Below are 16,835 nucleotides of genomic sequence, written 5' to 3'. Positions count from 1 at the left end.
ACAAATTGATATTTTAATGAAAATTAAAAACGTAAACAAATCCACTTTTTTTTAGAGTCAATATTCTCCCTTTCTTCTTTTTTTTTTTAAAGAACACGTGTTTGTTCTATTCAAAGGTTTTGGTGAGTAATTCCTTTCTGATCTTTGTTTTTTTTTGTTACAATATGCGTTGATGATAAACCTTCCAGCATCTTATGAAATACATATATACTTCCTCTTCAACATTAACTCCATCTCTGACTTGGTTAAACGCTCGATAAGAAGGCACGGAAAGCCTCGAAGACTCCGTTATGGCGAAATGTCCACAAACAGTTTTTGACATGCTAGATAAATAGGAAATAATCATCCTGATGTTTAATGATGAATGTAACTATGTTATCAATACAATCATTCAAATTATTTCTTATTATCAGTACACGTTTTATTTACCAACAAAAAATACTATCATTTTACATATTCAGCATCTTTGAAATTATGATACGTTCTGTTCATGTATCGCAGTCAATCGAACGTCTGCTCAGAAACATGCATCTTAGTTCAATGGGTTTCCAAATAATATATTATTATAACATTCAAGATTTAGAGAATGTATACCATCTTAAAAAGAGGAACTGTTGAAGGAATGTCCATCCGCCTCTTATCAGGTGAAAGAAGCAAAGGTAACAAAAGACTTCAAACCAAACGTTGTAGTCATGCTATGTTCTGTCAACGGTTTGAAGATCATTTATATTAAACTTTTTATGAGCGATTGGCAACTTCGCTGATAGTTATAAAAACATTACTTCGCAAAAAGACTATCATCGGTTCTTGACAGTAAAGTAATCATCAAACATTTATTGTGAAAATGATGACAATAACACAAATTTTGTGTGACAAAACTTATTTTCATTTCATTTCTCACACGCCTCGTTGGTGACCATAATAAATCAACACTATATTACAATAATTCAACGATCCTCTTCGTTTGCTTTGATAATTGTGTTTGCATTTTCACTGATTTTATGTAATGCATATTAAAAAGACTATTGTTATAAAGTATAATTAATGTGTTTATTACATGTTATAGATCTACTTAGTGTAATACAACCATACATGGTTGGTGCCGATATGGAGAAAGTTTATCCGGTTAGGCTTAGAAAAAGAAAATAGGGCGAGCTTTTTTCTTTTTCGGGCAGAACCGGATAAACTTTCTCCATCTCGGCACCAACAATGAATTCTATTTATCCTGCTTTATGCCGTTGAAACATTTTATCAAAGACAAATGAAGCAGGATAAATAGAATACAAAAATGCGAGCCCTATTTTCTTTTTCAATCGAGCTTAACTGTCAGAAAGGGGAATTTAGGTAAATGCGGTATAATTCTGTAAAACAAATTGTTCCTTTAATAGTTGTTTAAAACGAAAGTTTTGCCTGTCATTGGCTTCTTCGTTAGCTCAGTTGTTCACGAACCACGTGATCTGAGTAGTGATACTTATGTGACCGCGACTTTCGTGTTCACCAACCGTCCAACGGGACATGTCCAACTTTCCGGTTGTCGTAGACTGTGTGAACCACCAAAAGGGATTGGAAAGGAAATCAACTTCCATAGGACGACTTGATAGACTAACGGAGCGAATGTGAGCGGCGCTGACCTCGCTTCCGCTCACCGCCAGATTATCTGCCTCGTGTACCGATACATCGGAAGTCGATGGGTCAACGCTGAGAACATATCGCACTCGTGCCCCCGACTGCACCGCGCTGATAAGAGCCGCTTTGCTTCCAGACAGGACACTCCCTGTCTTGCTATTTACAAGGACCTGAACCCAAGGACGTGTGTCGATAAACCAGCTTACAGCTTTCTTTCCAGTTGTTCGACCTTGTTCGACGTATTCGCCAACATTAACCCGAAGGGTTGTCTCTGTTCCCGTCGTGGTCAATATTCTCCAGTCCCATATTCCGCTTGCGTTGAATGCCCGGATATCGTTAGAGCTCTTGGCCACAATACTGATCAAGACGGAACTCACGTGGACACCTTGTATGGACACATCATCTGGTTCGGCGGTTATGGAGTCGAACATGACCTTGACCCGGTGTCCTTGTAATACAGCCGACAGAAGCAAATCAATAGACCCCTGCACTTGTTTTCCCGCTGCGTCATGTTGGTACGCCAGCATCCAGCAGTTGTCTGTGAACCTTAATACAACTGAGACACATACAAATGCCGTATAAAATTGTTCATTTTTAACAGACCTTTTTTTTACCCTAAATGTATTTCCAGTTCATGTGCTTTCAAAGCTAACATTGACATCTCAAAATATAAAACACTATATTCTTAATAGAACTAAAATGTTGCAAATACATACACAACGTATACGTGTACTGTTTTATTGTGTGTGCATATAACAATTAAGCTAATGCAATATATACAAAATATGTCTCAACGAATCGAAATGAGCGAGAGAAAAGGTTTAATTGCAACACTCTTTACCATGTCAAACTACGTGCTCCCATCTACTCTCCGCGACTGGTATGGTCCCCTATCTGCCAACGAGAGGCTGCAAAGGTGCCGTCAGTGGCCCAACTGGTGAACCACCAATAGTCGTTGCCTTGGAACTCGCTGTTTGGTCGCACCGTCTTTTGGCTGACGTGCCAGACAGCTTGTCCAACGACCAGATCCTTGTTAGCGCCAATCTGTTACGTATATGTTTTTATTGTAAATCAAAAGTGATTTATGCTTGCTTGAAAGCAAATATAAATTACGTGAAGCTACAGCTATATAAAAATGTGGGATGTTTTTCATAGCAGCTAGATACATACGAAACGCAAAAATAACACGGTTTATACGTTTCATCCACAAAAACATAATAATTGATATGAAAACTTACAAGTTTTCAACAATGCTGTAAGCGCGTTGCATTGTAAATATCTTATCATTTTAAGTACTGTAATTAATAACAAATGTACAATGGCTGAAATAGGCTTTTAGAGAAAATATCAAGGGTCAGAGAAGAAGACAGTGTAATGAATTCCCTTTTGTATATTATCTTGATATTTATGGACTGTGAAATAAACAAATGATTTGTGTGTATGGAGTACTTAAGATATTATTACAGAGTTTCCCCCACGCATATACGGCGTGTTTCGGTCGATATTTCTCCACAATCTGAGGTTATATTTCGAGATCCCTTAATTGCTAAATTTTGGACATGAAACAATTGGAGTAAATACGGCACTCAACACCGAAATAGTATTTTCAGCATGATTCATTAGTCTTAGGCCAGCTTTATCTCAATATTAAAGCAATGTTGAAGCTTAAGTTTGTTTTTATGATCGGAATATATATATATTTATATTTATACACACACGCCTAAATCAAGCAATAAAGCTCTATGAAAAAATATCGGTTAATACACATTAATATTCAAATGTAGAACAAATCAACACGTACACATGTCGAGCTTTGCGTCGAATTTCGATTTAATGTATACTCATTTATTACAAACATATTTTTTTCTTCCATCAATACAAGTTGTTTTCGACATTTTGATACGAGACACCGTATTCGATGCTAATTCTTTTTGTTTTCGTATCGAAAAAGAATTGGCTTAGTAAATTACAGTAAACTTAAAGATGCACGTAATCATAAAAAGCAAACGAGAGTGAAACCTGTATTTTAAATAATCCTTTTATGCCATATAAGACTTAGAATATTAAAACATATTACACACATTATATTGATATATGATAAAGATAGCTACGTTAAACATGCTCTATGAAATGCCCTGTGTTATTCAACCATCAACATTACATTCATTTCTCAAAATGTTGAGCGTTTTTATTGGCTACATTTTCCATTACAGAACGAGAGCATTAATTCGCTTCGGTGAAACGAAGTTGACAACATATAATTGTATCACGCCAGTAAACATGCTTAAATATATACGGAATGTTTTCCTCAGATTACTTAAAAAAAACAAAAAAAAACAGCATGTTATTCAAAGATCAGAAACTCGTTCTTAAGTCATGCAATATGTGTGGTACAGGTCAATTTGTTATCTCCCTTTTCATATAACATACATTTACCTTTTTGTGGAAATTCTGTCCTCTCTAGTGTTTGTTCACCCATGCAGGCTGATGCAATAGTTGTTATGTCCAATCATAAAAATCACACCGTATTAAAGGGACTGTCACCCACGAATGACGAAAAAAGAAAAGTTCTAAAATACCGTGTGTTTTTTTTACAATTGTTAGTTTATATTGATTAAAATATCACGACTGGTATATCACATTACTTGAAAAAAGTTAATATTTTCAGTACATTCGGTAATAAATTTCGCGATGTGAAATCGAAAGTACATCGCGAATATAGAAGACATAACGATGTACACACTATAAATAACGCAAGTAGATTGATCATTTTATATATATAATATATACAATTCACTACGCGTGCATAATTTTTTTTCTGGGTTTACCACGTGTCGATGATGATCAATCTACTGGCGTTATTTATAGTCAACTGGTAGTTACCTGGTAGACATACCCAGTAAAATTTATTACAAAATATACTGAAAATATGAAAAGTTAACAACTTTTTTCAAGAAATGTAATATACCAGTCGTGATATTGTAATCAATATAAACTAATAATTGTAAAAAATACTGTATTTTACAACTTTTTTTTCTTTGTCGTCGTGGTTGACAGTCCCTTAAACGCGTCACGTCGATGGCAGAGTGTACCTTCGAAGAGCAATGAGTTTGGCCTAACTGCGTGATATTATTATACCGACCGAATTTATAACCTACCTGTTTTTCGCGAGTCCAACTATCTGTCTTCGAAGGCACACTTTGTCATCGCCGTGACGCGTAATACGGTGTGATAATGCATTGACCCGATGAAAGATTTTAATTGGTCTTTCAAATGTAACTGTTGATTTCATTATGCAATTACTGACCACGCTTTCATTTGCCAAGACCGACTAGTGGACGTAAGTCATTCCTCGTGGTTTTATTCCAACCTGTGTTTTCCGTCGTTGACTATATTTGTCGACGTTTTCAATAACATGGATATTAAACTCCATTGACTTGATTAACCATGTGCCCCACTCCCACACCCACTACATATGTTATTTAACTTGTCCAACAAATCATGTATTAAGCTCGTCAACGGCTCGGTTTATAACAACATTGCTGAGCTCGCTGAAAGGAATATATTGTGTTAGGAAGACTTATTCCAGAACCTAAATGTGGATCTCATGTTCCCAAAGTACACACGACATCTATTTAGCAATGAGTAGTTTGCATTTTTAAATTGTATTTGTAAGAACGTTTTTTTTCTTAGAAAAATAGAAACATATAACTAAATTTAACTAGTTAGAGTTAATATAATAATGTCATGACTTTCATCAGCTATTTTAGCTGATATAAACGCTAATAGACAAATGTGTTATATGTTCACCAACATTAGATACTTTGAAGCGGAATGATGCGTTCACAGACAAGTAAGCGTGTTAGTTTGTTTTAAAATCCAACCCCACAGAAAAATTTTCCTTTCATGAAATAATCAAGTGTCGTGATAAATTTTATTTTAAATGAATATGCTTCGCAATTAAATAAAAACGAACGAACAATCAATATTGTAAGTCAATTTCCCCACAAACTACATGTATGAAGAAACTTTTAAAGATTCTATTTGTTAAGCTCAATAATGTTCACTCAGGCACGCACACACAAACGCATTAGCGCATGAAGTACAAACCACCACAGACAAGCTACTACACAACCATATTCCCGCTTCCTTTTAGAGTAAAACTAATCTTCCAGAAAGATTATCTCGGATGGATTTTTTTGGTTATAATCTGCTTTTTTCAAGGACAACGGACCTTTAGCATATACAGTACATCACCAATAATAACAATGCTTAAAGCAGAAGCAAGTTGCTTCAAAATGCTCAGAGGTTGCAAGATTGCTTCCTCTGAAAATGTAGTTTTATTCGTCTAATTATTTTACATAAAATATTGCATATGTATATTCCTTTATTGCGCAATACAATTTGCTTTAAAATTGCATTTTAACAGTAAGAAATACCTGTACACTGTTCATGGTGGCCGCATAGCCATCAGCCAGTACACGTATATCACTTCCTACTTCTACATCATCCATGACATCTGTGATACTTCCAGAAATGGCAGTGTCGTTGTTTTGCATCATTGCCTTTTCAATGAAGTCTCTGTAATACGCAAGTGCATGGATAAGGAGCACAACTGTTACAACTTGTTTGGTTTCCTTTTGTGTCAAATAGTGTTTCGCATTTTAGTGCCATTACACATTGTTAGCATAATTTCCTACGAAATCACAAACGCACCTAGAAACGGTTGTTCTCAAACAAATTTTAATACAATTCCTCACCTTACAAAAAGTTAAACAAACAAATAAACAGTTTAAAAGTGACTGTGAACGTACCTGATAAACCACTTGATTTCATGCGTATCTTTATTTATGCCGTTTGAAACGTTGCTGCCAACGTAATAGCGGTTTATATGGACCTGACCCGTTGTGCACACGTTCAGAAACCACCAGTAAGCCTTGTCCTGGAAGGAATCATAGCTCGCTTTGCTTATTTGCATCAGAGCCTGGCCGCAGACATTGGCGCCAATCGTTTTGACGTTCTGAACGCTGGTTAAGAAGTTGTCTGACGTCAGGAGGATTCTGACGCTAGAGCCAGATAAGACGGCGGTTGTCAGGTTGGCTTTCGATCCGAACGTTGCTTGTCCGTCCTTACTCGTGGTTAGCACGTGTTTCCATTTTCTATTGCACGAGCCTTAGTCCAGAAAAACACGAAAAATAAATGTTTTTATGATAACACTAGTGATTCATATTTTAAGATCATACTCATAACGATTGTAATTAATAATGTATTTTGTGTCTGCTTATTAGTTCATTATCAAAGCGCTTGTGTTTGTTTTATACAAATCATATAGTAATAATAGTTATTTGATAGCGTTAACATAAAAGACATTTTTCATTCTTAAAAAAAGAAAATGCGTTGTTTTTCTGTTCTAGTGAAGGTTGCTCCCCAGATTTTACCAGAGTACACAAAAAAGAATAATACATTCAACCACCAATATACTTACAAGCGGTTATGCTTCGAGCTGCAGTTATGAACACTAATGCGGCCAACGTCAACATATTTCGAAATCTAATATCCATGGTTAATTTAAAACACAACTGCGTTTGCTTGATTTTATTATTATTGTATATATTTCACCGTGAGAGGCAAAATTAACTAGTTAACGTGATACAGAATATCAACGCATTTATAGTGGATTCCAGGCAAAACGAATTAACGTTGTCTGCGCACATATTTCTTCCGCATCGTTAATAGTGATGTAGTCTGAAGTCAACAAATCAATTGTTGAATGCTCGTTGGCGGTTATCAATACGGTGTCTATTAATTACTCATATGATGTATTAATTACTCAAAGTGCTTTCAATAAAATGTTTTAAATTCGTATTTATTAAAAAAAAAAAATACATCTTATAATGTGTACTTTTTCCCAAACTTTGACAAAAATGCATATTATCAAGTGTATGTGTGGCGTAAAACTGCCTTTCAATAACCAATTGCTGAGAAGAAAAGATTTACCAATTTTTATGAATAATCAATTTCACTTATCAATTTCATCAATTTTTAATCATCAATTTCAGTGCCAACTAGTGATATACATTTGGGACTGCAAGGTTATCAAGTATCTATCTAACTTTATGTTTCAAAATATTAATATGATATTTTGATGTTATTTTCTTTCTTTGCATATCTCCTTTTGCAATGATATTCTAACCCGTGAGTATACCGTTTTTTCTTCGTTTTTTGTTTGTTTTGCATTCGACAAAACGAAACAAGAAAATGAACACCTTAGTTCGTGTTCCGATTTTTAAACATCCCATATAAAAACGAAATACTTGGACCAAAGTGTTGTATTTGGGGCATTTATAGTTGTTATTTTAATTCAAAACACGAAACTTATTTCCATATTCATATTAAAGATTGGAATGAAGTGTGTGTTCTCGTTTAATGTTTTTCATTGGCTAAAACGGAAATACGGTTGGGGAGATGCATCATAAATAGACTTCTTTGCATTGTTTTCTCTTTGATAGGATTTATATATATTTAAATCCCATGAGGATAGAAGAACAATTAGAAATAAGTATATATTAGAGAAAGAAATGCGAAACTGTGGGATCATGACCTCTTCCCATACTTTTGTTTTTTGTTACTCAGAAAGAATAACTGCGGTAGGCATATTGTATTTTGGGTTATTTTTAAGCTTGAATCGCTAGGAGGGTCAAGTTGTTAATGATTGCATGGAAACCGCTAGGTAACAAGATATTTATTCATGGTTTGATAGGTTGTGCTTTGTTTTGCGTGTAAAAATATCATTTCAAAAGCAGGCTATCATTACGTTTCATTTGTCCCCAGCAATTTTCGTTCATGGTAAAAAGTTGATTTTGAAGCCCTTGTTTGCAGCCTTGCCATTCTTTCATTTTTGTAAATAGTATCACCTGTACAGGTTCCATATGCTATTTTTATATCTTAAATGTTTGTTTCAGACTATTTGTGTGCAATGAATGTGTTTTTATGACTGCAGGTTTGTTGGTTTCTGAATTGCGCTCGGTGTAGATCAAGAAGGCGTCCGCGGCTCGGAGAGAGTGTGTTTTTACCGCGGTGTGCTGCCTTAATTGGTAAATGACAATATTTTTTACACAGCCTGCCTGTGAAATGTGTTTTTTTTAGCGTTTACACACACGTGCAGTGAGAAAATCGGCTTTGATGAGCTTAGTTTTCATTATTTGGATGTAAATAACTGATCTGAAAAAGGCCGGTAATTCAAATATTAAAAAATGGCTATTTTCAGCTGGAATCCGAAAAAAGCTCTAACAGTGATTTGGGTGTCAGACATCCAATTTGGTATTATTTTATCAGGTTACTCTTACTGTTAGATGTTTTGTGAATGTTTCTCATGTTCCTAGCGTCTTATTTATGCTAAAATAGTTGTATTTTTGTAGGAAAAGGAGCAAAATAGAAAAAAATCAAGGAAACTGACAACCAGCGGGCTTAAAAATCAACTTTCTTTTCAAAAATAAGGTCCAGACATGTTTGAAAAGGTATCTGCTGTGCAAGAAAAATGTAAATAAGCATGAGCAGAGTGTTTGAAAAGGGTTGAAAGGTGTCCAAAAGGTTCCAGGAGACATTAAAAATGTGTCTCTCTCAGAACTCTGAAAGCATGAAATCTCAGTGAAAAAGGAGAAAAGTGTGCACTTTTAGTTAAGTGTTTGATATGAAGAAAGACAGTCATTTTTGCAATACTGTTGAGTGAAAATAGTCTGTTTTTGTCGGTAATAGTCTAAAATACTAGAAAAAGATGCTTTTGCAGTAACGAAAAAGAGTAATTGGTGTCATTAATTGGTAAATGATTTATTTTTACACAGCCTGCATGTGAAATGTATTTTTTTAAGCTTTTACACCAACGTTCAGTCAGAAAATAGGCTTGGATGAGCTTAGTTTTCATAATTTGTATGTTAATAACTGATCTAAACAAGGGAGGTAATTCAAATATTTAAAATGGCTATTTATGTCTCCCAGTCTATACTTGGGGACATATTGTTTTTGCCCTGTCTATTGGTCTGTTTGTTGGTTTGTTTGCGTCAAACTTTAACATTGGCCATAACTTTTGCGATATTAAAGATAGCAATTTGATATTTGTCATGCATGTGTATCTCATAGAGCTGCCCATTTTGTTTGGTGAAAGGTCAAGTTCAAGGTCATCCTTCAAGGTCATCCTTCAAGGTCAAAGGTCAAGGGTAAAATAAGGCAATATTGAAAATAGCAACTTGAAATTTGACATACATGTGTATCTCATGGAGCTGCACATTTTGAGTGGTGAAAGTTCAACTTCAAGGTCATCCTTCACGGTCAAAGGTCAAAGGTCAAATATATGGGGGATTCATAGTGTTTCACGAACACATTTGTTTCAGCTGGAATCCGAAAAAAGCTCTAACAGTGATTTGGCTGTCAGACATCCAGTTTGTTATTATTTTATCACGTTACTCTTACCGTTACATGTTATTTGAGTGTTTCTCTTGTTCCAAGTGTCTTATGTATGCTAAAACAGTTGTATTATTGTAGGAAAAGGAGCAAAATAGACAAAAACCGAGGAAACTGGCACCCCACGGGCTGAAAAATCAACTATTTTTCTCAAACATTAGAAAATGTTGGAAAGGGTATCTGCTGTGCAAGTAAGATGTATATACGCATGAGCAGAGTGCTATAAAAGGCTTGAAACGTGTCCAAAAGGTTCCAGGAGACATTTAACGAGTATCTCACTCAAAACTCTGAATGCATGAATTCTCAGTGAAATAGGAGTACAGTGTGCACTTTGGGTTACGTATATGATATGAAGAAAGATAGTCTTTTTTGCAAAACAGTTGAGTAAAAACAGTCTGTTTTTGTCAGGAATAGTCTAAAATACTAAAAAAACGATGTTTTTGCAGTAATGAAAAGGAATAATTGGTGTTCTTTAGGTAGCACACCACGGTAGAAAGCAGAATATTCGAATTGGCCACGGTCAAAATGTGAAATATTGGGAAAGGGTTGGTTTCAATGTCAAATTTGAAGGTAATGGGTCTTATTGTACCCCCAAATTGCATTAAATCCTAAGAATATGACTATTTTCTAATGCGAAACTGTGGGGTCATGACCTCTTCCCATACTATTGCTCTTTGTTACTCAGGAAGGACAACTGCGGTAGGCATATTGTATTTTGGGTTATTTTTAAGCTGGAAACGCAAGTAGGGTCACGCTGTGAATTATTGAGCGAAGACCACTAGGTCACGAGGTATTTATTCATGGTTTGATGGGTTGTGCTATGTTTTGCGTGTAAAAATAGCATTCCAAAAGCAGGCTATCATTACATTTCATTCGTCCCTAGCAACTTTCGTACATGGTAAAAAGTTGATTTTGAAGCCCCTGTATGCAGCCTTGCCATTCTTTCATTTTTGTAAATAGTATCACCTGTAAAGGTACCATATGCTATTTTTTAATCTTAAATGTACGTTTCAGACTATTTTTGTGCAGTGAATGTATTTTTATGATTGCAGATTCGTTGTTTTCTGAATTAAGATTGGTGGAGATCAAGAAGGCGTCCGCGGCTTCGAGAGAGTGTGTTTCTATCGTGGTGTGCCACCATTGTCTCGTTCAAACCTGCAGCAACAGGAAATAACTTCACGCTGATTTAAACCATGTGCTTTAGACTAGCGCCCTGGATGTTTATGATATCGATGAGATTCTAGACTGGCGTTATTTTATTTGTTTATTGAAACGAAAAAGCGCGCATCCTAGCTGTCAAAGTGTGTTTTCTTTTTAGATTTTTTTAGTGCGAATGCGCGTTTTCTCGCTCATGCAAACCAACGGTACATTCGGCGACTTTCAACCTCGGCACACGATTATTGACCGTGGGATCTAAAAAACGGCCATGGTCTTGATGGTAAACAGTCTTTCGCCTTTCTTAGCGTAACAGTTCTGTATTCGCACCGAATGCCAATATGTTGGCCAGCGTTGTCATCGATGCGACGCCACTGATGTTACAATAAAGGCGAGACTGAACCGGAATGAGCGGCCTAATTGCAGCTTTTAGACTGGAAGGTTTCATCGAAATGCCTGTGTTTTTCGTTTGGTTTTTTGTCTATTAAAAAGAAAACTTACATAGCTGTAATTGTGTGGTTTAATGTCAATAGAAAATCTTTCTCCAAAAGCGCGTTTTCTCGCTCTAGGATACCTACGTTACAACCGGTGAACTTCAACATTGGCACAGGATTAAAAGTCGAACCGACAAAATGACGCTGTGCTCGGTAGTTATCAGTCATATTTTGAGATAGTGCAACTGGTAACGATAGCCTTGTTTAACTGCGTAAAATGGTACTGGGTTTAATTACTTACTGTCTTGCTATTTACAAGGACCTGAACCCAAGGACGTGTGTCGATAAACCAGCTTACAGCTTTCTTTCCAGTTGTTCGACCTTGTTCGACGTATTCGCCAACATTAACCCGAAGGGTTGTCTCTGTTCCCGTCGTGGTCAATATTCTCCAGTCCCATATTCCGCTTGCGTTGAATGCCCGGATATCGTTAGAGCTCTTGGCCACCATACTGATCAAGACGGAACTCACGTGGACACCTTGTATGGACACATCATCTGGTTCGGCGGTTATGGAGTCGAACATGACCTTGACCCGGTGTCCTTGTAATACAGCCGACAGAAGCAAATCAATAGACCCCTGCACTTGTTTTCCCGCTGCGTCATGTTGGTACGCCAGCATCCAGCAGTTGTCTGTGAACCTTAATACAACTGAGACACATACAAATGCCGTATAAAATTGTTCATTTTTAACAGACCTTTTTTTTACCCAAAATGTATTTCCAGTTCATGTGCTTTCAAAGCTAACATTGACATCTCAAAATATAAAACACTATATTCTTAATAGAACTAAAATGTTGCAAATACATACACAACGTATACGTGTACTGTTTTATTGTGTGTGCATATAACAATTAAGCTAATGCAATATATACAAAATATGTCTCAACGAATCGAAATGAGCGAGAGAAAAGGTTTAATTGCAACACTCTTTACCATGTCAAACTACGTGCTCCCATCTACTCTCCGCGACTGGTATGGTCCCCTATCTGCCAACGAGAGGCTGCAAAGGTGCCGTCAGTGGCCCAACTGGTGAACCACCAATAGTCGTTGCCTTGGAACTCGCTGTTTGGTCGCACCGTCTTTTGGCTGACGTGCCAGACAGCTTGTCCAACGACCAGATCCTTGTTAGCGCCAATCTGTTACGTATATGTTTTTATTGTAAATCAAAAGTGATTTATGCTTGCTTGAAAGCAAATATAAATTACGTGAAGCTACAGCTATATAAAAATGTGGGATGTTTTTCATAGCAGCTAGATACATACGAAACGCAAAAATAACACGGTTTATACGTTTCATCCACAAAAACATAATAATTGATATGAAAACTTACAAGTTTTCAACAATGCTGTAAGCGCGTTGCATTGTAAATATCTTATCATTTTAAGTACTGTAATTAATAACAAATGTACAATGGCTGAAATAGGCTTTTAGAGAAAATATCAAGGGTCAGAGAAGAAGACAGTGTAATGAATTCCCTTTTGTATATTATCTTGATATTTATGGACTGTGAAATAAACAAATGATTTGTGTGTATGGAGTACTTAAGATATTATTACAGAGTTTCCCCCACGCATATACGGCGTGTTTCGGTCGATATTTCTCCACAATCTGAGGTTATATTTCGAGATCCCTTAATTGCTAAATTTTGGACATGAAACAATTGGAGTAAATACGGCACTCAACACCGAAATAGTATTTTCAGCATGATTCTACGTCATTAGTCTTAGGCCAGCTTTATCTCAATATTAAAGCAATGTTGAAGCTTAAGTTTGTTTTTATGATCGGAATATATATATATTTATATTTATACACACACGCCTAAATCAAGCAATAAAGCTCTATGAAAAAATATCGGTTAATACACATTAATATTCAAATGTAGAACAAATCAACACGTACACATGTCGAGCTTTGCGTCGAATTTCGATTTAATGTATACTCATTTATTACAAACATATTTTTTTCTTCCATCAATACAAGTTGTTTTCGACATTTTGATACGAGACACCGTATTCGATGCTAATTCTTTTTGTTTTCGTATCGAAAAAGAATTGGCTTAGTAAATTACAGTAAACTTAAAGATGCACGTAATCATAAAAAGCAAACGAGAGTGAAACCTGTATTTTAAATAATCCTTTTATGCCATATAAGACTTAGAATATTAAAACATATTACACACATTATATTGATATATGATAAAGATAGCTACGTTAAACATGCTCTATGAAATGCCCTGTGTTATTCAACCATCAACATTACATTCATTTCTCAAAATGTTGAGCGTTTTTATTGGCTACATTTTCCATTACAGAACGAGAGCATTAATTCGCTTCGGTGAAACGAAGTTGACAACATATAATTGTATCACGCCAGTAAACATGCTTAAATATATACGGAATGTTTTCCTCAGATTACTTAAAAAAAACAAAAAAAAACAGCATGTTATTCAAAGATCAGAAACTCGTTCTTAAGTCATGCAATATGTGTGGTACAGGTCAATTTGTTATCTCCCTTTTCATATAACATACATTTACCTTTTTGTGGAAATTCTGTCCTCTCTAGTGTTTGTTCACCCATGCAGGCTGATGCAATAGTTGTTATGTCCAATCATAAAAATCACACCGTATTAAAGGGACTGTCACCCACGAATGACGAAAAAAGAAAAGTTCTAAAATACCGTGTGTTTTTTTTACAATTGTTAGTTTATATTGATTAAAATATCACGACTGGTATATCACATTACTTGAAAAAAGTTAATATTTTCAGTACATTCGGTAATAAATTTCGCGATGTGAAATCGAAAGTACATCGCGAATATAGAAGACATAACGATGTACACACTATAAATAACGCAAGTAGATTGATCATTTTATATATATAATATATACAATTCACTACGCGTGCACAATTTTTTTTCTGGGTTTACCACGTGTCGATGATGATCAATCTACTGGCGTTATTTATAGTCAACTGGTAGTTACCTGGTAGACATACCCAGTAAAATTTATTACAAAATATACTGAAAATATGAAAAGTTAACAACTTTTTTCAAGAAATGTAATATACCAGTCGTGATATTGTAATCAATATAAACTAATAATTGTAAAAAATACTGTATTTTACAACTTTTTTTTCTTTGTCGTCGTGGTTGACAGTCCCTTAAACGCGTCACGTCGATGGCAGAGTGTACCTTCGAAGAGCAATGAGTTTGGCCTAACTGCGTGATATTATTATACCGACCGAATTTATAACCTACCTGTTTTTCGCGAGTCCAACTATCTGTCTTCGAAGGCACACTTTGTCATCGCCGTGACGCGTAATACGGTGTGATAATGCATTGACCCGATGAAAGATTTTAATTGGTCTTTCAAATGTAACTGTTGATTTCATTATGCAATTACTGACCACGCTTTCATTTGCCAAGACCGACTAGTGGACGTAAGTCATTCCTCGTGGTTTTATTCCAACCTGTGTTTTCCGTCGTTGACTATATTTGTCGACGTTTTCAATAACATGGATATTAAACTCCATTGACTTGATTAACCATGTGCCCCACTCCCACACCCACTACATATGTTATTTAACTTGTCCAACAAATCATGTATTAAGCTCGTCAACGGCTCGGTTTATAACAACATTGCTGAGCTCGCTGAAAGGAATATATTGTGTTAGGAAGACTTATTCCAGAACCTAAATGTGGATCTCATGTTCCCAAAGTACACACGACATCTATTTAGCAATGAGTAGTTTGCATTTTTAAATTGTATTTGTAAGAACGTTTTTTTTCTTAGAAAAATAGAAACATATAACTAAATTTAACTAGTTAGAGTTAATATAATAATGTCATGACTTTCATCAGCTATTTTAGCTGATATAAACGCTAATAGACAAATGTGTTATATGTTCACCAACATTAGATACTTTGAAGCGGAATGATGCGTTCACAGACAAGTAAGCGTGTTAGTTTGTTTTAAAATCCAACCCCACAGAAAAATTTTCCTTTCATGAAATAATCAAGTGTCGTGATAAATTTTATTTTAAATGAATATGCTTCGCAATAAAATAAAAACGAACGAACAATCAATATTGTAAGTCAATTTCCCCACAAACTACATGTATGAAGAAACTTTTAAAGATTCTATTTGTTAAGCTCAATAATGTTCACTCAGGCACGCACACACAAACGCATTAGCGCATGAAGTACAAACCACCACAGACAAGCTACTACACAACCATATTCCCGCTTCCTTTTAGAGTAAAACTAATCTTCCAGAAAGATTATCTCGGATGGATTTTTTTGGTTATAATCTGCTTTTTTCAAGGACAACGGACCTTTAGCATATACAGTACATCACCAATAATAACAATGCTTAAAGCAGAAGCAAGTTGCTTCAAAATGCTCAGAGGTTGCAAGATTGCTTCCTCTGAAAATGTAGTTTTATTCGTCTAATTATTTTACATAAAATATTGCATATGTATATTCCTTTATTGCGCAATACAATTTGCTTTAAAATTGCATTTTAACAGTAAGAAATACCTGTACACTGTTCATGGTGGCCGCATAGCCATCAGCCAGTACACGTATATCACTTCCTACTTCTACATCATCCATGACATCTGTGATACTTCCAGAAATGGCAGTGTCGTTGTTTTGCATCATTGCCTTTTCAATGAAGTCTCTGTAATACGCAAGTGCATGGATAAGGAGCACAACTGTTACAACTTGTTTGGTTTCCTTTTGTGTCAAATAGTGTTTCGCATTTTAGTGCCATTACACATTGTTAGCATAATTTCCTACGAAATCACAAACGCACCTAGAAACGGTTGTTCTCAAACAAATTTTAATACAATTCCTCACCTTACAAAAAGTTAAACAAACAAATAAACAGTTTAAAAGTGACTGTGAACGTACCTTATAAACCACTTGATTTCATGCGTATCTTTATTTATGCCGTTTGAAACGTTTCTGCCAACGTAATAGCGGTTTATATGGACCTGACCCGTTGTGCACACGTTCAGAAACCACCAGTAAGCCTTGTCCTGGAAGGAATCATAGCTCGCTTTGCTTATTTGCATCAGAGCCTGGCCGCAGACATTGGCGCC

General features: G+C 35.6%; 1 protein-coding gene across 5 annotated transcripts; it reads right to left on the bottom strand.

Annotated features, from left to right (window-relative positions):
• Positions 1-339: 339 nt before the first annotated feature.
• LOC127847069 (uncharacterized) lies at positions 340-16,458 on the bottom strand. 5 transcript variants are annotated; one of them, XM_052378662.1, is made up of 4 exons: positions 6,441-6,798; positions 6,066-6,207; positions 2,468-2,670; positions 340-2,172 (listed from the first exon to the last, which is right to left on the bottom strand). In XM_052378662.1, the coding sequence occupies exons 3-4, from the start codon at positions 2,488-2,490 to the stop codon at positions 1,434-1,436; spliced, it is 762 nt and encodes a 253-aa protein (XP_052234622.1). In that variant the 5' UTR covers positions 2,491-2,670; positions 6,066-6,207; positions 6,441-6,798; the 3' UTR covers positions 340-1,433. The 5 variants fall into 5 exon arrangements, with proteins under 5 accessions (XP_052234622.1, XP_052234626.1, XP_052234624.1 ...); XM_052378666.1 differs by lacking the exons at positions 2,468-2,670; positions 6,066-6,207; positions 6,441-6,798 and adding exons at positions 12,666-12,868; positions 16,270-16,458 and having other exon boundaries at positions 340-2,182; XM_052378664.1 differs by lacking the exons at positions 2,468-2,670; positions 6,066-6,207; positions 6,441-6,798 and adding exons at positions 12,666-12,868; positions 14,267-14,335.
• Between the last annotated feature and the right edge of the window lie 377 nt (positions 16,459-16,835).

This window comes from Dreissena polymorpha, chromosome 10 (genome assembly GCF_020536995.1).
Source record: "Dreissena polymorpha isolate Duluth1 chromosome 10, UMN_Dpol_1.0, whole genome shotgun sequence".
Lineage (NCBI taxonomy): Eukaryota > Metazoa > Mollusca > Bivalvia > Myida > Dreissenidae > Dreissena > Dreissena polymorpha.
The sequence above is the reverse complement of the archived record's forward strand: the minus strand, read 5'-3'. Positions and strand labels throughout refer to the sequence as shown.